At 41.8% G+C, this 20546-nt stretch overlaps 1 protein-coding gene across 1 annotated transcript in view; it reads right to left on the bottom strand.

Annotated features, from left to right (window-relative positions):
- The window catches only part of FSTL4 (follistatin-like 4), a 665226-nt gene that overhangs the window by 379391 nt on the left and 265289 nt on the right, over positions 1 to 20546 (bottom strand). Inside the window, exon 3 of the mRNA XM_011969239.1 lies at positions 7423 to 7456. Within this exon, the coding sequence (XP_011824629.1) occupies positions 7423 to 7456 (34 nt within the window). The remainder of the gene's footprint in view (positions 1 to 7422; positions 7457 to 20546) is intronic.

Raw genomic sequence — 20546 nt, 5'->3', positions numbered from 1 at the left:
AGCCAAGTCAACCCTGGGACATGCCAGGCATCTAACACTTGTTCAGTGCCCATTCTGTGTCAGGGACAGGGGACCCTGGGAGGAAGACACCTAACCCCTGCTTTTCCAAAACTTGGGCCTGCACGGCAGCATGAGAGCTGTCCAGGGCAAAGGCTCCAGGTACCAGTGTCGCGGTGGCTCTTGGGGAGGATTTACATACCTCAAGTTCAGACAGCATCACTGGCAGAGCCATCATGAGCCCTGAGCTATCCACCACAAGGTCCTGCTGCCTCCAGTCCCTGGAGAGAGCTGAGCTCAGCCAGAGGATAGGGTGGAACAGCCACTTACTCAGGGCCTGGAAGGCCTGGGATCAGGGAGATCATGTGCAGGGACAGGAGTGAGAACCCCGCTCACCTGTACTGTCTTAGTCCAGGCTCGCCTTTCCAGTTCCAGGCACTAGAATTACATTGGAGAATCCTGGGAAACAGAACCTTAGAGTTATCTGCAGCCTGGGAATTCTCTGGATAATGCCATGTTTGGTCCTCTGACCCCAGTGCTCAGAAATCTTGGGAGATTTTGGGATCTTGGGAGAGAAGTTTATGTTTAAGTACTTTTTTTTTTTTTCCTGAGACAGAGTCTCACTCTATCACCCAGCCTGGAGTGCGGTGGTACAATCTCGGCTCACTGCAACCTCCGCCTCCTGGGTTAAAGTGATTCTCCTGCCTCAGCCTCCTGAGCAGCTGGGACTACAGGCATGCACCACCATTCCTGGCTAATTTTTTGTATTTTTAGTAGAGACGGGGTTTCACCATGCTGGCCAGGTTGGTCTCGAACTCCTGACCTTGTGATCCAGCCACCTCGGCCTCCCAAAGTGCTGGGATTACAGGCATGAGCTACCACGCCCAGCTGTTTGTCTTTAAGTTCTTAAAGGCACTGTCTTAAAGGCTTAGTTCTTCTGATTGTAGAATGAGAGAATTAGAGCATAAAGTTAAAGAAAGACTCTGACAGAGGAAAGGGACCAGAATAGGCTAAGTTTAAGATAATTCTCCGGCCGGGCGCAGTGGCTCACACCTGTAATCCCAGCATTTTGGGAGCCTGAGGCAGGCAGATCAAGAGGTCAGGAGACAAAGACCATCCTGGCTAACACGGTGAAACCCTGTCTCTACTAAAAAAATACAAAAACCTTAGCAGGGCATGGTGGCGGGCACCTGTAGTCCTAGCTACTTGGGAGGCAGGCTGAGGCAGGAGAATGGCATGAATCCGGGAGGCGGAGCTTGCAGTGAGCTGAGATTGCACCACTGCACTCCAGCCTGGGTGACAAAGTGAGACTCTGATTAAAAAAAAAAAAAAAAAGATAATTCTTCATAGAAAAGTCGATAGGCTACAACATCCAGGGTCTCATGAATGCATCTTGGAGACAGAAGAATGAACTGGCTTACTTGAGAAAGGCCTCTATGTCTATGGCCAGGCCTGTAAGAGCTCTAGTAAAAATTACCCATGCACTGAGCACTGCCAACACTGCCCATCCTGTGCCAAGGGCTCTGCATACACAGTCACCCTTCCCAATATGTCCATGAGGCTGTGTGGGTACCGACCACATCCCTGCCCAGAATCTTCCTTTGAGGACAAACCATTGCCTGTGGCCTGGATGAGGATGATTTTGCAAACCCTGATGGGATTTTTCTGGTGTCATTCTGGGGGAAAGTTTCACCCTCTGAGACGGTGAGCAGGCAGGACTCTGTGAGCTGCAGCTGCTTGTGGCCATCCTGGAAGGCTGCCTGGAAGAGGCCAACGTGCCAGGAGAGGGAAGGACAGGAAGAGTGTGAGACTCCTTTTATCAGCTATTCTTGAAGCCAGATCCACCCTTAGACTCTGCAGCTTCATAAGCCTCTCAGGCTTCGGCCAGCACAAGTTGGGTTTCTACAACTCAGAATTCGGACTGATGGTCTGTACCATTACTATCCCCATCCTTTTTCAGGTAAGGTTGAGTAACTTACCCAAAGTCACGCTGTGAGTAAGCTGCCTACCAATTGGTCATGATCAAAACCGGACACCAAATCACTACTTAAGCAGAACACATCAGCGAGGCGCGCGATGCACTCCCCATTCAACTTCCAGCAACCAGAACACATCAGCTAGGCGCGCGATGCACTCCCCATTCAACTTCCGGCAACCAGACACACTAGAGTTTCCCAGCAGCTGAAAAAAGGCAACACGACCCAGAAAGAGCCAATTTCTGTGAGGCTGGGGGACAGGAGATAGATGTCACTTTCAACTTCTTTGAGCCCAGTGACTGTAGAAGAACACGCAGTGCCCCACTGCATGTGAGAGACGGTGGGATGGGGGAAGGAAAGCCATCTCTTTCCCCAGATGGCAGTCTTGAATTGAAAAAGAGCCACGGTTCCAGGCACTGTCAAATCTGGATGGCTCCCTTTAAATTCCCTACATCTGCAGCTATTAAAGAAGTTACCTCAAAATAACCTAGGAGTTTATTAATCTGTTTCACTGAAGACACTCAGCCACTTCACATTACACCAAGATAGATTAGGCAGGGAACTGAGAGATCCAGAAAACATCTGCTACACAAAATCAAAATTAATGGTAAACAGAATGCAGTTCTTGATAGCTGAAGTTCACCCAGATGCAGAGAACTATAAAGGGGCTACTGGAGGCAGCTGCCAGTTAGGGACCGATTCCATGGGTTTTCGGAAAGTGACGCTCTAGTTTCACACTCATGACTGGCAGGTCACGTTTGCTTAGGAGATTTGTACTGCGAAGCAGCCAGAGCCACGCTGAGTGTGCATGTGATGGTCACCCCCTTTTATCCTTTTCCCTGAAGACAGCAGCGGCCCTCCTCTCCCGGGCTCCCTCACAGCCTTGCTGGAAGCCAGGCCAGGCTGGACAGGGCTAGGACATGTGCGGGAGCCAGCGTAGCGGGGGGAGGTAATGCAACCTGACATTGGTGCTCATCCCCAAACTCGCAGCCCCTAATCACAGCACAATCATAGACATCTGGAATAGCTCACAGATCGCCCTATGCTCCTCAGAGATGGCTGACAAGGGCTGAATTATCTCTGCCATTTGCTTGGCCTACTCAAGTGTTTGCTCGTGGCTGTAATTCAGCGTGATGGGATCAGTCAGAGAAAAGCACTGGCTTGAGTAGATGAATTTTGGCAGTCGCAATCAGCACTGGCCCTCACAGTGGACACGGGAGTGTCTCAGAGAGGTAAGGGTGGCACCCTTTGCTGAAGCTTCAGAAAAGGGTGAAATTAAATTTTAGGTGTCTGGAGGGAGTTATAAAAATACCTGCATTGGAGAGCACAGAGAGATGCAGCCATCACTCCTTCCCATGCAGCTTGCATAGGTAGGTCCCAGGCATGAATATCCAGGGTCACACAGGACTCCCCTGAAGGAGGAATGGCTCCGTCTCCCTTGGGGAGGCACATTACCTTCCCAGGGGACACCCTATCAGTCTCATAGTCCTGCCACAATCTTTGCTACAATGTCTACCTTCAAGTCCCACAAATCTAACTTGGAAACAAAGCACCCCCAGGAAGTCCCTCTCAGCTCTCTGGGCTTGGCAACCAACATAAGGTACAGACACTCCTGGATGTGACGAAGCAAGATCAAGTCACTTAAGCAACCACCACCCATTAAAGAGAGGTTCAGGGCATCAGAGAGCACCAGCCCAGAAGCATTCCTCATCCCTACTAAAAATTAACATGAAAAGGAAGGAGTCTCATGTGTACAGGGCTATCTGCTCTGTGTCACAGGTTACTCAAGGAAAAGGGAGGTAAAGAACGTGAACGTTCTCTGAAAACTTCAGAATGACCAAGAAGATATTCTCATTATTGCTGCCACAGTGTTCCGTGCATGCACAGCCCATGGAGCACAGTCTGGTGCCTGGGCACTCTGAGGAGGAAGCTCTCCCTCTTCCTGGGCTCTCCAGGGCAGGGTTTGCCAAAGGCACTACATGGAATGCCTGCCCTGAGATGGTCAAAAACAACACAATTAATTTTGTTAAATCCCACAGAAAACCAAGTTTGGAAAATGTTGCATATTACATTCCTTGCTGAGAGTGACATTTTGCCTATGAAAAATCCTGAGAGATTCTCCAGTCAAAATATCATCATCAACAACAACAATGAAAACTAAAGTTTACTGAGTCCAACATTTTCCAAGTGTATTACTGTCCTAGGGCCACCATAATAAAGTTCCACAAACTAAGTGACTTAAAACCAGAGAAATGGATTTTCTCCCAGTTCTGGAGGCTACGAGTACAAAATTAAGGGGCTGGCAGGGCCATGATCTCTCTGAAGGTTCTAGGGATGGAGGGTTCCTTGCAACTTGCCAGCTTATGGTAGTTGCCAGCAATTCTCTGCTTCCATCATCATATAATGTTCTCCTTGTGTGTCTGTGTCCAATTCTCCCTTTTCTTATAAGGATCTCACTATTGGATCAGGGCCCACCCTAATCCATTACGACTTTGTCTTTATATCTGCCAAAACCCTATTTCCAAATAAGGTCCCATTCACAGGTTCTGGGTTAGGACTTTGACATGTCTTTTTGGGGAACACAATTCAACCCATAATACTAGGCTTATCTGAATTTTCATCAGTGCATCAGCCAGGAATATCTAATGATAGCCACAGATCATTTCTTTAAAAGTGCCTTTCTAGAACCAAAGGGCCCAGTGCCTCATTTGGATATTACTAGCAAAGGCCAGAATGAAAAGGCAACACACACAAAGCAAATATGCAGCTTGCATTTAATTTAAGAAACAATTGTTGGTTAACTACCGGCCCTGAGCTAGGGCTGTGAGGAATTTGGGGATGAAGGAGCGGGGAGGGTCTCTGATCTCAGGAAATTAACAACCTGATAGGAGCCCTTCCCTCTCCAATTAGATAGGGTAAGCTAAACACTTCAAGAAACAGAGTTGGAAAGGATGAAGGGGAGGTGGATTTGACAAGGATGAGGGACAAGGCATGCAGGAACAGTGTGAGGCCAGAGGCAAGAAAGCTAGAGAGCATGACATCTATAGCTGGAGGGGAGGAGGGGGAAATGGGGCAGAGGACAGGTCTAAGGCACACAATGCATTCACTGTGCCCCAACTGTCCCTAGTTCCCACTATGATTTGACCTGGACTCGATTTTCACTGCTAACATTAGCCTCTCTCACTTCTCAACACACATACTTAGTCAAGAGTTTCCGAAAGTCACATGGTGCGAAGTTGCAATTGGTTAGCCATCTGTGGCTCCAAACCTTCAACGCAGTGGATGCTCCTGAGTCAGGTACAGCATTGAAATAAGACAAACCAAAACAGAAAACCTCCTCAGGTTCTGTGACTGGGAGCTTCCTCTCCAGACTTGAAGACTTTCTAGACTCTCCTGGGCCTCATAAACTGTGCAGAAAAATCAACTATTACTCATCTGTTCCTCTTTCAGTCCCGGGTCAAGTCATAGCTGGGAACCAACCCAGATGTTCATTGCTAGACAATATCTTACTTTTCTTTGAAAGAAAAATAGTTTACTGAAGCACCATAGTGCTTCTATTATTTTTATACTTGTACACTGTTCTGGAGAAGATTAACAACCCCACAACCCAAGTCAGTGAGTCAGTGAATTCCCAGACCTAAAAATACTTAGAACCAGCCGGCAAGGTCCCACTCCTTTTCTTCCTGCCAGGTTGTAAGCATTGACGTTACAGCACTGGGCTATTTCAGGAACTCTCAAACATTTAACTTTGACAGAAACAAGCAAGAAAGACATCAGTGCACAATAGGAAGAAAAAAGTTTGTGTGATGTCAGAACAAATTTGCTAGTACAAACCCACAGTGTATGTTCCTAGTCAACCATCTGTGAAGGCTGACGCTTCCAGCAGTGGAGAGGTTATGGATGAATGCAGTGCAGCCTGACTACACCTTCACTCATCCTCTGGACACTCTCATTCTTCTGGGGTTTTGAAGTCATAAGTTCAATCAGGCCTTTTTCATGCATTTGAATAGAAATACATGGCTCTTCTATAACCCCAGCCTTATTAGAGACATTTTCAACACAAGGACAGTAAGATTCCAAAAAGGTTAAGTTTATATGTGATTTTATAATGCAAATCAATTCCAAATATTCACAGTCAGGATACTGGCATAAACAGATATTATTCAAAGCCAAAGTTCAGGTCAAACTCTCCTCTCCTTACAGCTATTTCTCTCCAACTTACACGGTCACGGTACCCACTGTGAACACTACTTTCCATAAGAAATATCCTTCCCAGCCCCATCCACCTTCATCCATTTGGTTTTGGTATCCAGACAATGCAGTTTGCTTTACAAACTGCCCTACAGTTCAGAGGACATCGAGTCTGAAACCAAAGATAATGACAAATGGGAATGCAAGCCAGAAAGTTCATCTTAGAGTCAGATTATCCAGATCCTATGACCCTAGGGATCCAGCACCATGGACAGCAGCAAAGTACCCGCTAGCCACAATAGATAGTGTGAAAAGTTTGTGTTACCAAGCTCTAGCAACACATGTTGATAACATAGCCATCCTATGTCTTTTGCTGTGTTGCATAACACAAGAACTAATCAGGAGGCAAAGCAATGTTAGATTTAGGAGTCAATATAGAATTTGCTAACTTCTTTTAGATTGTCTCCCTTTTTGGAGACAGTACCACAGAGAAAGATGTGGTGAAGGCTAAAACCAAAGCCACATTCTAGACCAGGAACTTATTTTCATTTCTGATCTCATCGTTCCATCCATGTAATAAAAAGATGATTGCCAATGATTCCACAAATCATACAAAAGACATCCCTTATTAGAGACTAGGTATTACTGAAAATGAATAAGGCAAACTTCAATTTCCACTAAAAGATTTCTGAAATTATCACCCATATATGTTTACCTCAGAGACCATAAAACAAATGTGCTACAAGAACTCTGGCAGGGGAAACAGAACATCATGGAATTGTTTTCAAAAGGAAAATTAATTAGTTATTTCTATTTCAGCTTAACTGAAGCTGTAAGAAATCTATTCAGAAATATTTTTCACAGAGGTATCTCTTCCTAGATATTGAAATACCACAAACCATAAGCAATTTTTTGCGTTGTTCGTGTTGTTTTGTCGGGTAAAACTAATAATTATTCCAAGCTTCACTCAAAAATGTGGCTTCTCTTAAGAAACCAAAAACACGATTGTGAATGAGCCAGTTCTTCAAGTACCCCTCCTCTGGTACTTGTAGGTAGAAGTCATAGTTTTCACAAGCAAACCTGGCCTTCAGTCCATCGAGTCCCTACAGACAAATACCAAGCAGTCAGCACCCAGAAAAGGCCACATGAAATTTCAAAGAATGAGCTGCCCACAGTCTGAAGTTCATCTTAGTTTCAGCAAACTACTTCAAAAATGTCAACACTGAAAAGAAAATGGGTATGAGTGCGTTTTTCCTACCTTCTCTTCTTGTGACTTCAAAGCTTCTGGGCTCCTGCAAGAAAAGAAAGACTTTGTGTTTTTTGAAGAATAATTCATATGTACAGATACTTGCAAATATCTCCTCTCTTGTTAGTCACATATTTATGAAAAGGTGAACAATCTACTAAGAAGATGACACTGAGCAATGTTGGGTTTACTGAACTCTCAACATGTACATCTATAAATGTAAACAACTTGTTGCTTTGAGGGTTTAGGCAAAAAACAACAAACAAACAAACAAAAAAAAAAACACTGTTAATCACAAAGTTTTCAGTGAGCACAGCTAATTCTCAGGGTCTTCCTTATTTGGAATCTGGGCTGGTACCAAGTGTTAAGGAAGACTCTTCCAGGTTGATGACCCACCCTCTGCCTGAACTGTAGGTGCTTTTAGGGACTGAAGAAAACATAAGCAGACAGGGGCTAAAATTATCTGGCTAGCAGCAGCTTCTTCTTCATGGTGCTATGGTGAAGACCACCACTGCTCCTGGGTATGTCACTGACATCACCTGATGATGGATTAAACACAATTTATAGTTTCTAAAGGGTGAGAGCCTATGAACAATTTGGATAGCCAGTCCATGCCACTGAACTAAATTAAGCCCTTGGGTTTTCCTAATTCAATCCCATTTTTTTTGATGCCTACTATGTGCAGGGCAATAAGCAAAGTGCTCCAGAAGTTACCCAGGTAAAACAGAGTACCTGCATTGATATTCACAGTTGATTGGGGGCTACGGAACAAACGCAAATTACTGAGAAATCAAAGGGTGATTTGTCTTGTAAATACCAGTATTTCACATTCCAGTTGGAAACATAGGGAAAAGTGTTTTTAAAAGAACCTTTGAAAATAGCACTGAAGAATAGGCAGGTTTTCAGACAGAAATGGAGGAGGGAGAGTGGACCAGGAAGAGTGAATGGCATAGGAAAATGTTGGGTGGTAGGAAAATTCAGGGTAGCTCTAGAAGAAGGAAAAGTCTTGGTGAGAAGCAGTGGGGGGAAAAGACTAGAAATGCATATTGCAGTTTCATAACTAATAAAAAGCATCTCCAACTCATCACAAATGACATGTTTTGGATAAAAAGCCTAAGGTTAAAAATAAGCTGAAAGTCCATACTAGCAACTAAAGAAGAGAAGAGAAAACACCAAACTATGACTACCGCCTCAACACGGCAGCCAAGAAGGTAATTCGGCAACAGTGCTTTTTAAGGCAATAGCATTGTCTTTCACACCTTAGCATTCTTGTCTAGCATCCTCTTGTGGTCAGAATGGGGAGGCAATATTAGAGATGAAACTAAGAGGGCACTGGGAAGGTTGTCCTACCCAAATTACATTCCCTGATTGCTACCTTTCTACTGAGCAAAAAGTCCCATTGGAGACCAGTGGAAGATCCACGTCACATGCCAACAGCCCATCACACAAACCAAACTCTGGTTCTTGAAGGAGTACTCATCAGGTAAGGGTTCAGAGGTGGGGGCACAGAGATGACAGGTGTAATGCAGGAAACATAAGCCACAGAGCATATTTTGCACAAAGCAAACCCAGCTCCTCCCAAACTTCCTCAGTAACCCGCTCCAAAGCCTGGCATCTCTGTTTCTTGAAACAGCTAGTATTCACGGAGCAGGAGATATTCATAATCAGCTCCAGAAAAAAACTACAAAACTTTTGTTGTGGTTACATAAAATTTATAAATTAATTTAGGGAAAGCTGACATCTATATAATATTGCATGTTCTTATCTAATAACATGGGATTTTAATAATTGTTCGAGTCTACTTTTGCTTCTTTCGAGAGTATTTTATAGTTTTCCTTGTGCATATTTTGAATATTTCTTTTTTGTATGTCTTTTGTTATCATAAATGTTCTCTTATTATTTCTTCTAGCTAGTTTACCAATATACATTTTATTGAGTTTTAAAAATAAATGTATGTGCTAGCTGAAAAACAGCTTGTTCCTTTACTCATTTGTTTATTGACTGTTTCCCTCTAGTGGAATGTGGGTTGGGATGGCGCCAGTATCTTTTTCACTCTTGCATCATCAGTGCTATAGCAGAACAGATGCTCAATACATATTTGTTGAATAAAAAATAAAATAAAATAAATGTGTTGGATTTTATCAAGTACTTTTCTCTGGCATTTAAGGAGATAATCATATGATTTTTTGCCTTAGTTCTATTAATAGGCTGACTTACATAGTAGATCTCATAATATTCCACTACCCCTGTACTTCTGAAACAAGCTATTCTTAGTCATAATATACTTTTTAAAATATGCTGCTGGATTCCGTTTATTATTGTACATATATTTTACATTTATTGGTCTATAATTTTTTGTATTGACATTCATAAATGAGATTGGTCTACCAATCTCATATTTTTCTTATCAGATTTAGAAATTGGCGGGCATGGTGGCTCTCATTTGTAATCCCAGCACTTTGGGAGGCTGAGGTAGGCAGATCACAAGGTCAGGAGATCGAGACCATCCTGGCTAACACGGTGAAACCCCGTCTCTACTAAAAATACAAAAAATTAGCCAGGCATGGTGGTGGGCACCTGTAGTCCCAGCCACTTGGGATGCTGAGGCAGGAGAATGGCATGAACCCGGGAGGTGGAGCTTGCAGTGAGCTGAGATCGTGCCACTGCACTCCAGCCTGGGCGACAGAGCGAGACTCTGTCTCAAAAAAAAAAAAAAAAAAAAAAAAAGGAAATTAAAACAAAACCAACTTTATGTAATGAATTTGGAAGTTTTCCTTTTATTATATTCTGAAATAATTTAAATAAAAATATGATTATCTGATTTAGTTTAAAATTTTTTAATTTTTGAGACAGAGTCTCACACTGTGGCTCCAGCTGGCGGGCAGTGGCACAATCTTGACTCACTGCAACCTCTGCCTCCCAGGTTCAAGCAATTCTCCTGCCTCAGCCTCCCAGTTCTTCCACTTCATTTCTAAGAGACTGACTGAAAAGGGAGGAGAGGTTAAAGTTGTCCAAGGTCTCACATTTTGGTCAGTGGGCAGCTAAGATTTAAATCCCAAAATCTGATTCGAATGCCTATGCACATAGCATTCCAACTTTAAAAATAGTCATGATAGTTAATTCCTAGGGACACTGAAAATTTTATGATAGACTTCTTCTTTGTGCCATAAAAAAAGTAGCGTGTATTAGACTAATACTTCTGCTATCAACAACTATAAAAGTGCAATGAAAAAAAAGTTTTTGAAGGCATCCAACAGCAACAAAGCAGCCAGAATTTAAAGGAAAGTTATGAGAGAAAAGTCCATTGAGATGAGCCCCATATTCACGGCCACATTTCCCCTTTGCGACATTTGCTGTTTTGCATAGAAGCCAAACAGAATGTAATATTCTAGAACTTAGAGAAGTCTCTCTGAGATGGGAAATAAAAATCAGAGTCCAAGGCTACCAAAGAAGCCAGAAATTGAGGGTCAGAAACCCTGGAAAAGGAAACCAGAAAGAACTGAGCTCAACATTTTCAGCTTCCCCTTGAGTTATATGATTATGCCTGAGCTACACATATAAAGGGCAAAAGGCCGAGAAACAAGTTAAAAAATAGCCTCAAATAACAATAAAAAAAAAAAAAAAAAACTGAAATAATAAAATCTAAGTATAGATTTTGAAAGTACATGGCACTAGAGAGACAAAAATTAGGCTTTCCAAGAAATAATGGTCCTGGAAAATGCAGCAGACTTACTGCTAAGACCATATATTCTCAAATTATTCCTATTCTTGAGTAGATAAAGATGATATTCCAGGGCTCTAACAAAGAAAAATAAATCCTCTGTGGAAAACAATAAAGTGATTCACAAACTTCACAATTTTTCATATATAATCTCCAGCATTCAATCTAAAATTACCAGGCATAGCAGGAAATGGGATTGAATGGCTAAAATCCAAGAAAACAGACCACAGAAACAGCCACATGTTATCCAGATCTTAGAATTCTTAGGCACAAGCTTTAGAATAACTATGGCTAATATGTTTAGGAAAACAGGAGAAAAGATGCTGAACTTCGTTATAAAACTGGAATCAATTAAAAGACTATACATTGGGTACAGTGTACACTGCTCAGGTGATGCAGGTACCAAAATCTCAGAAATCACCACTAAAAAACCGTAATCAAATACCACCTGCTCTCCAAAAACCTATTGAAATAAAAATAAACAAAAGTAATCAAACAAAAATTTCATAACCGAAAATTAAATAACTGAAAAATTCAATAGATGGATTTAACAACAGATTAAACACAACTGAAGAAAGGAATAGTAAGATGGAAGCTAGATCAGTAAAAAATAACCAAACAAAAGATCTGAAAGGAAAAAAGATAAAGAATGAAAAATACAGAAAAAAATATGAGACACTGTAATATGGTGAAGAGTTCTAACAAGCATGTAATTAAATTTTCAGAGTGAAAGGACAGAGGAAATTGGGCAGAATCAATATTTAAAGAGATGCTGGTTGATACTTTTCCAAAATTAATGAAAGACATCAAGATAGAAATTTGGGAATCTCCACATGCCCCAGGCAAGATAAATACAAACACAACCATACCTAAGTACTCAGTAAAATAGTTGAATATTCAAAGACAAACAGAAAATCTTTAAAACAGCCAAAGGGTGGGTGGTAGAGATGGGGAGAACATTGCCTACAAAGGAGCAACAGTAAGTGTGATAGCTGATTTTTCAGGAGAAAACAATGGAACCAGAAGACAATGGAATGCCATCTTTGGTTTTTAACTTTTTTAACTTTTATTTGCGGTTCAGGGGTACATGTGCCCATTTGTCATACAGGTAAACTGCATGTCTTGGGGGTTTGGTGTAAAGCTCACCCAGGTAATAAGCATAGTGCCCATCATCTTTAAAATTTGAAAAAAACATAGAATCCAATGAAAATATGGGTATTTATAAGGTAAAATAAATGAAGGTAAAATACAGTGATATTTAGACAAAAAAAAAAAAACAAAAAACCCTGAGAGAATACATTGCCAACAAATTAACATTAAAAACAATACGTTATAGGGAACTTTTAAGGCAAAAAAAGGCAAAAAATTATTCAGATGAATGTATAGCTATGTAAGAAGAAATAAGGAGCACTAAAAAGTGTAAAAATAAATAAATAAATAAAAATACATTTGGGCTACTTAACAATAATGCACTGTAAGATAAAAATATTTGTAGAACTAAAATACATAGTAATATGATTTTTTAAAAAAGGTCAGGAGATCAAATGAGATTAAAGTGTTATAATGTCCTAGTACTGTCCAAAAAACTGGCAAAATTAGTTCTATGACACCAAAGGAATGAAATAACCAAAACTGTCTCATCCAAAAGAAGACAAGAAAGGCAGGAGAAAAAGGAATATAGAACAGAGAAAACACAGGTTTATATTTAAACTTGTTTAGCTATAAATGGGCTAAATAATCCCACTAAAACACAAGGATTGGGCCAGGCGCGGTGGCTCACGCATGTAATCCCAGCACTTTGGGAGGCTGAGGCAGGCGGATCACGAGGTCAGGAGATCGAGACCATCCTGGCTAACACGGTGAAACCCTATCTCTACTAAAAATACAAAAAATTAGCCAGGCATGGTGGCGGGCGCCTATAGTCCCAGCTACTTGGGAGGCTGAGGCAGGAGAACGGTGTGAACCCCGGAGGCAGAGCTTGCAGTGAGCCGAGATCGCGCCACTGTACTCCAACCTGGGCGACAGAGCATTACAAAAAGGCTGAATGTAAAGATTTAAACGATAAACCATATTAACTTCAACCAAGAAAATATGGCCATACATAAAGCAGGCAAGAATCATTATTAGTGATAAAAAGGGATGGTTCATAACTAGAAAAGGAACAACTTAACAGGAATATACAGCAGTTCTAAACTTGCACATACCTAGTAGCATAGTCTAAACATATACAAAGCCAAAACTCAAAGAACTAAGAGGAGTATTTTTTTAACCCACAATAATGGTTGGAAAATTTTAAAAATCTCTGTCTTTCACTGGTAGAACAAGTAGAGGAAAAAAGCATCAGTAAGGATATAGAAGAGTTGAACATTATAATTTTAAAACTTAACCTAATTGATATACATCAAACACTGTACCAAATAGCACTTCATTTCAAGGGTCAATTCAAGATTTATAAAAATTGACCATATGCTGAGACTTAAGCAAGTTTAAACACATCATGGTAACCTCATGGAAAAAATGTAGAACGTATCTTAGAACATACATGAAAATCATTTCCTGATGGATTATAGATCTATATGCGAAAAGTAAAGCAGCTAAGTCTCTATAAGATATCAAGAGTATCTTCATGACTTTTATGTAGATGAAAATTTCTTAAAGAGGATGTGAAAAGCAATACCAAAAGAATATCTCAGACTTTATTAAAATTAGGACTTCTGTTTATTAAAAGATAGGATCAAGACAATGAAAAGGGAAGCCATTAAGGAAATATATTTGCAATCCATATATCTTACAAATGACTTACTGAGAACATATAAAATACTTTTGCAAATCAATAAGAAAAATACAAATAACCTAACTGAAGAATGAGTAAAAGATTTGAATAGGCACTCCACAAGTTGAAACCACAGTGGGATACTGTTATAAACCACAATTATATGTGATTTATAGATGACACTTAAAAAAACTGATAATACTAAATGTTTACAAGGATATGAAGGAAGTATAATTTTTATACTCTCAGAGGAACCAGCACCAGCAAAACTTTGCTCACTGGTCTGAGTCCCAGTATGGCGAGGCTCCTCCCCTGGAGACAGTAGTGATAAAGGTATTCCTTCTGGCAGGTACTGCTCTTAACTATTGCCGTGTTTCCTTTTCCACCTTCTTAATCCTTTCATATCTGTTTAACCAATTCCCCGTAATTAAATTATGTTAAAATAACTATGTGACATCTATGTTCCTGACCCAACAATTTAACTCCTAAGTAAATGTCCAAAGGAAGTACATTCATGTGAGCACCAAAATGCATGTATAAGAATGCTGAATGCAGCATGATATGTAATGCAAAAGTGCACCAATGGTAGAATGGATAAACTGTGGCATATCCATACAATGAAAAACTTCACTGCAATGCGAAAGAAAAAACTCTGCAATATGTGATAATGCAGCTGAATCTCTCTGTCACGACACTGAGGGAAAGAAGGCAGGAACAAAGAGTACAATTTATAAGATTTTATTTTTATAAATCTCAGAAACAAGCAAAACCAATCTCTGATGATAGATGAGCATAACCTTTGGGAGAATAATGACCGGGGGGACACAGAGTGGTTTCTGGGATGCTGGAAATGTTCTATATTATCATCTTGGTGGTGGTCACATAGATGTGCTCACTTACAAAATACTAACCAAGTGCCACACTTCAGATATGTGCCTTTACTATATATTTGATATGCTCCAGTAAAAATTTTTAAAATTAGACAAATTACCCAGGAGTAATCAGAAGTTTGTTAAATAGAGGTAACAAACCCCACTTCCTAATTTACAGATTAAGAAAGATGTACTGAGGGAAAGACCGCAACTTGCTGAATATCACGTGAGAAGTGGCCACATCAGGACTAGACTCAAACCTCTGAGGTCCTACCACTATACTTCCTCCAAGGAAATAGTCAACACACATTCATGAAAAATATGACAGGGATTAAGAGTGGGGGCTCTGAAGTCAGAAGGATTCGGGCTAGATCCTCACTTGTTCCTGCCAGCTGTGCCTCTGTCACCTTTGTTGAATTATTTAACATTTCCTAAGTCTCTGTTTGTTCATCTGTAAAGGCAGAAATAGTACATTCCTCATAGAGTAATTGTGAGGATCAAATGAAATAATAATAAGCTTGTCCCATGCTTAGCATGGTGTCCGGCACATAGGCAGTCCTCCAACATGTGCCACCATCATCATCAATATTACCATTCATGAAATGAGCTAAGAGAGGGAGACGATAAGATTATTTTTGGGAGGTAAATGAGTTCAATGGCTTCCTCAATTATTGAGGCTAAATAAGAATCCATCTTTCCAGTCCTTAAAAAAGCAACCCCTCAAAAGCTGTAGCAGAAATGTAAGGAATGAAATTCATTGACATAATGACACCAAGGCCCTAGATGCATTGTCTAAGGAAGAAATTATTTTCTGCAGAAGCTTCAAACCAGATGGTTATAAATGAGACTTAGCGCATGGGCATTACTTAATGACTAAATTTCTTTAACTAAAAATCTAATTTTATTATAGTATAAATCACACTTTCTTGAAGCAGGGAATTAATTTTAGATTTTTCATTCACTGTTCATAACCTTTCTACGAGTTTGACAGCCAAATCATTTAAAATGTCATTTAACCAATACAATACAACAGCTTTATTCCTCATTGTGCCCTTCCTGAATCCATTATCTCTTGCTATAATGTAGAAGAACTTAAATAAAAAATTACCATTCTATAAAGCTGTATTTTACTATGCAGTTAAACTACACAATCTTTATTTTTGAATCAATATGAGTGCTGAGCAATATTTTTCATAATCCAAAAGCCGATTACAGATTCTCAGCTACCAAAAAACAGTTTGAAGGCTGCTGAAATAGCATAAATGAGCACTCTCAATTTCCACCCTAGATCCATCCCATTGTCTATCTTGGGCACAGGGGGTGAGGCTCTAGAAAAGAACGGTGAAGCCCTGCCCCAGACCATAGTCACGCTTCCGCATCCATGCTCTCAGAGGTCCTTGGTTAAGGAGTAAGCCTCAGTCTGTCACCCAAAATATTATGGGATTCACTGGAAAAATATTGGCTATATGGGTTAGGAAAGTGGGGGATCAAAAGCATCCACACTGAGAAGAGAATGAAATGAAACATTCTGTAAATGGAGTAGAGTTCAACGTGGCCAGATCTTCGCAGACAAAGCCGAAAGGAGTCTGCTGTACAAGGGGCCCAGCCTGAGGAGGTCCCTGTGCCAGTGCCCTGAAGATGGGCCCTGACTGGCAGCACCTCCATCCAGCAGCAGAAGGGCTGAGGAAATCCCTGGCTTCAGAGTTCCTCGGGCCCAACTTCCTGAAGACACACAAAAGGAAGCCCACATGTTCAATTTATGAACCAATTAGTACAGATGAGATGGAAGCTTTGCCATGGGACTCATCGCTACTGAAATTCTGACGTCTAAGTTCTAAGTTTTTCATATCTGAGATGCTCTTAAAATGAGTGTTTCTTTAACAACCTTTCTTACAGTTTTTCACTTATTCACTTGAATTTTAAAAACTTGACTCTAAGCAGGTTCATTTTTGCTAGCAAGACACTATTCTGCAATTAAAATCTTCACTTGGACTGACAAAATACAGCTAAATAAAGTGGCGCCTTATGTAGCACGTATTCCACTGCTGGCTCCCACTTACTGTGCACACAGTAAGAGTTTTGCACACTTTATCTCATTTATATGGCTTAGTTAAAGGCAGAAGGAAAACTATTGAGTTGTTATATTTCTCAGCACACCATGTCTGGGTCTTCAAAGCCAGAGAAGGTTAGGGAATTAACCCTAAACCCGGGGCTAGTTTGAAAGCCAAGCTGAATAATCCAGCAAAGAACAGGATTTTCTGGGGGGGTCTAAACACCCCCTGCTTCCTCCAGTTATGCAGAGCCTGCTGCAAGTGCTCAAGAAAAACACCAAAGGGTGCTGGCTCTTGAGAAATGCCACTTAATCGAGGGGTCAGAGTTCCCCTCCTGCACCACAGAGAACAGTGTCAGATGGCTCTGGGGTTAATGAGAGGTGTGTGTAGCCCTGGCGGATGGGCTTACTGCCTTAAAGGCCAGTCAAAGGTGGGGGAGGCACAGCCACCAACACTAAACCTTTAGGGGCTTAGACAGCTGAGGGAGTTTGATAAAGGCCAGGGGTCCCTGCACCTTTCAGGCAGCCCTGCCTAGGAGTTGCCCAATCAGCAGAGGTTGAGCTTGCCTTTCTCATCTTCTCAGGAGACCAAGTCTGAAGGGGAGAGGGCTGGGCATGGCCATATAGGCAAAGAAAGTGCAAGTCTCCTTTGAGCCCAGGAGTTCAAGACCAGCCTGGGCAACATGGTGAAACCCTATCTCTACAAAAAAATATGAAAATTAGCTGGGCATGGTGGTGCCTACTTACAGTCCCAGATACTTGTGAGGCTGAGTTGGGAGGATCACCGGAGCCCAGGGAGGTGGAGGCTGCAGTGAGCTGTGATTGAGCCACTGCGCTCCAACCTGGGTGATAGCGTGAGATCCTGTCTCGAAACAAACAAACAAATAAAACAGTGCAAGTTTCCCCACTTTGGGGCTGAAACACAGATGGCACAGCAAGCAAGCTCTGTGTCCCCTCTATTGCCTATCTTACAATAAATGACAATAAATGGATCAATGTAAGGAAACCAGTGTTACAGGGGGCTGGGAAGTCTAAAATAACTAGGCCAGAGAGTTTAAAGGGAGGTTTATCAAGACAAAAGAAAGAGATCATGTCAGACGACTTTTTAAAAATACCAAGGAAATGTCTTTACTGTTTAGGTACTCTTTTACTTTACTAATTTAAAAAAGAATCACCATGATAAACCTATCAATAGCTTCTTGTGGGGAGACCTGGGAATACCAACTTTATTACGCCCCTGAGGGCAAAGCCTCCAGTAGGTCTGAATCACCTGATTCTTTCCAGCAGCTGCTCCACCAGCTGCAGTCCTGAGGAAGCCACCCGGATACTTCCCACTCCAGTTTGCCCATCTGTAAAACGGGCAGACCCGACAGCCCAGCCAGGACTATTGAGGCGATATCTCAGAAACATGGGCAGAGTCCCACAGAGAGTTCTGTCCAGGGCTTTCTGACGGGAAGCAAAGGGTGGTCAGTGAAGGAGAAAGCTGTGATACTCTAAAAAGAAACGGAATTAATGGTGATTACCAGACACTAGACAAAAAAGAAAGCAAAGGGATATGTGCCCATCTTCAGAAGTTAAGATGATTTGGAAATATCATATGAGAATTTAAATTCTAGATATCATTTAAAGCTTTATGCTAAAGGTTATTCATTTACAACTTAAAAAGAAATGTTAGCCCTGAATTTAAGACAGTCTTTGATAGCAAATCCACCAAAGTGACAATATGAGTAAACACTCAGTTACATTTGATGAAATAAATGTCAATAACTGATTGATCACTGCTCCTTGTTAAACACAGTCGCCTGCACACAGCCAGATTAAGGGACCAAGAAGGCAAGAGGGGAATTTTCTCATTGTATCTCTCAGACAACCCAACAAATTAAAAACTAATTAACTTTTTGATTTGGAAAGTAATCCACATCTCTCAGAATGAGTAATCACCATGTCCAAGACCATCATAACAGTTAGCAGCATGGGGCTGTAACTCAGCACCCCGAGGAATGACCTCATTAATATGTCATTGTTATTTCCACTGACACTAGCAGGGCTCGACCTAACACAGGCATTATCTGCAGAACTGCTTAACCACAAAAGCAATGGTCATTACCAGACTGTAACCACAAGAGGGGTGTCCATCTCCCCCAGGGTCCACAACTCTTTCATCTTTTACTGCAGCACAGGGCCTGGCATGGCATAGGCCCTAAACACATTCTATTGCTAGAATGAAATCAGATTATCCCAAGATCTCCGGGTAAGAATACGGAGGTGAGTGCAACTTCCCAATTCGCTCACGGAACACACCAACTACCACTGAAGCCTGACATTCTCTACTTTTCCTTTTGTAGGTAAAGTTTCTACAGAAACACAAGGACAGCCTGTGATGCGTTCCTCCTTCTGAGATGCTTCATGTCCACCAGTTGTCCAACTGAACAAGCTTCTTTCCTGCACTGACTTTATTCCAGGAGTCCATGATCCATAAGAAAATCATGACAGTCTTGTAGGTGTCTGGGGGAGGAGAGAGGACAGCAAGGACAAGTGGCTCTTGGGAGGAAAGGGGGCAGGAGTTCATGTTTAAATTATTTATGATACCCTCCACGAACCATCCAATAAATGATACAATTTAACATCCACCTGTTTAACATGATATTCCAATCTGCTACTTGTTTTTTTTTCTGCCAACTGCAAGCCCAAGATGAGGTTTAGAATAACCTGTGCCTAGAAAACTAAAAGACAAAAAAGGAAGAAAGTGTGCCCTCCAGCACAATCCTCATGTCTGAGTCTATTTTTCATTGTTTGTTTTGAACATAGAGTTAGGGAGTCACAGATACAGATGGTCTGACATGAAGATGCAAAATGTGCCAGAGTCATGGTGGGGCCAGCAGTGATGGATCGGGCTGGAGCCTCTGAGAAGGTGAGCAAGCTGGGAAAGGCCGACTGGGGGCAGGACTGGGTGCAAGTGGTGTCTGATTGGGATAAGCTGAAAATACCCAAAGTGGCCAATGCTTAAGGTCAGGCATACCCTCTTCTCCAAAGGGACACCTGAAGACCCCTTAATCCAAGACTTCCCACCAGAAACTGTCATCTGACACAGCAATAGGTCCCCTCCCCTTGGATCTTCCTGCTAGCCATGTTCCCTCTGTCCTCCTGAGCATCTCCTCTGCCCCCTCTTCACTTCCACTCCCATCACTCACAGCCTCTGCGGGCTCAGCTTTGTAGATACCTTCCCACCAGGTCCTACCTTGCAATTCCCACCTCCTCGACCCTCCCCAAGACCCTCAGCCCCATCACCCAGGGCTCTCAGCAGAGCTCTTGATGGACCTCCTGAGCAATTCATTTCATCATCCCTTTGTCTCTTCATTCAATAGATATTTATTGTCCTGGAGATGTAGCAGTGCCAAGACAGCCCCAGCCCCAGTCCTTAGGAAGCTTAGGATCTCACTGGGAGAGACAGGCAACAAACGAACAAACAAAGGAAATATAGAGAATATCTCATGCTAAGAAACGCCATGGTGCAAAATGAAACAAGGAAGGAGGATAGACTGCCAGAGGGGAAAGGCTTTGCTTTTTTAGATCAGGCGGTCAGGCCGGGTCCCTCCTGGGGGTTGGTACTGGAGTAGGTCTCTACTCCAATACCCAATCTGAGCACATTTGTCTGCTCAGGACTGTTCAATCCCTCCTGCCCACTCGGTGAGCCTCTCTCTTTTTTTTTTTTCTTTTTTT

Source organism: Mandrillus leucophaeus, unplaced genomic scaffold, assembly GCF_000951045.1.
Source record: "Mandrillus leucophaeus isolate KB7577 unplaced genomic scaffold, Mleu.le_1.0 Scaffold88, whole genome shotgun sequence".
In the NCBI taxonomy this organism is placed as follows: domain Eukaryota; kingdom Metazoa; phylum Chordata; class Mammalia; order Primates; family Cercopithecidae; genus Mandrillus; species Mandrillus leucophaeus.
Note: the sequence above shows the minus strand (reverse complement) of the source record. Positions and strands in the feature narration are given on the sequence as shown.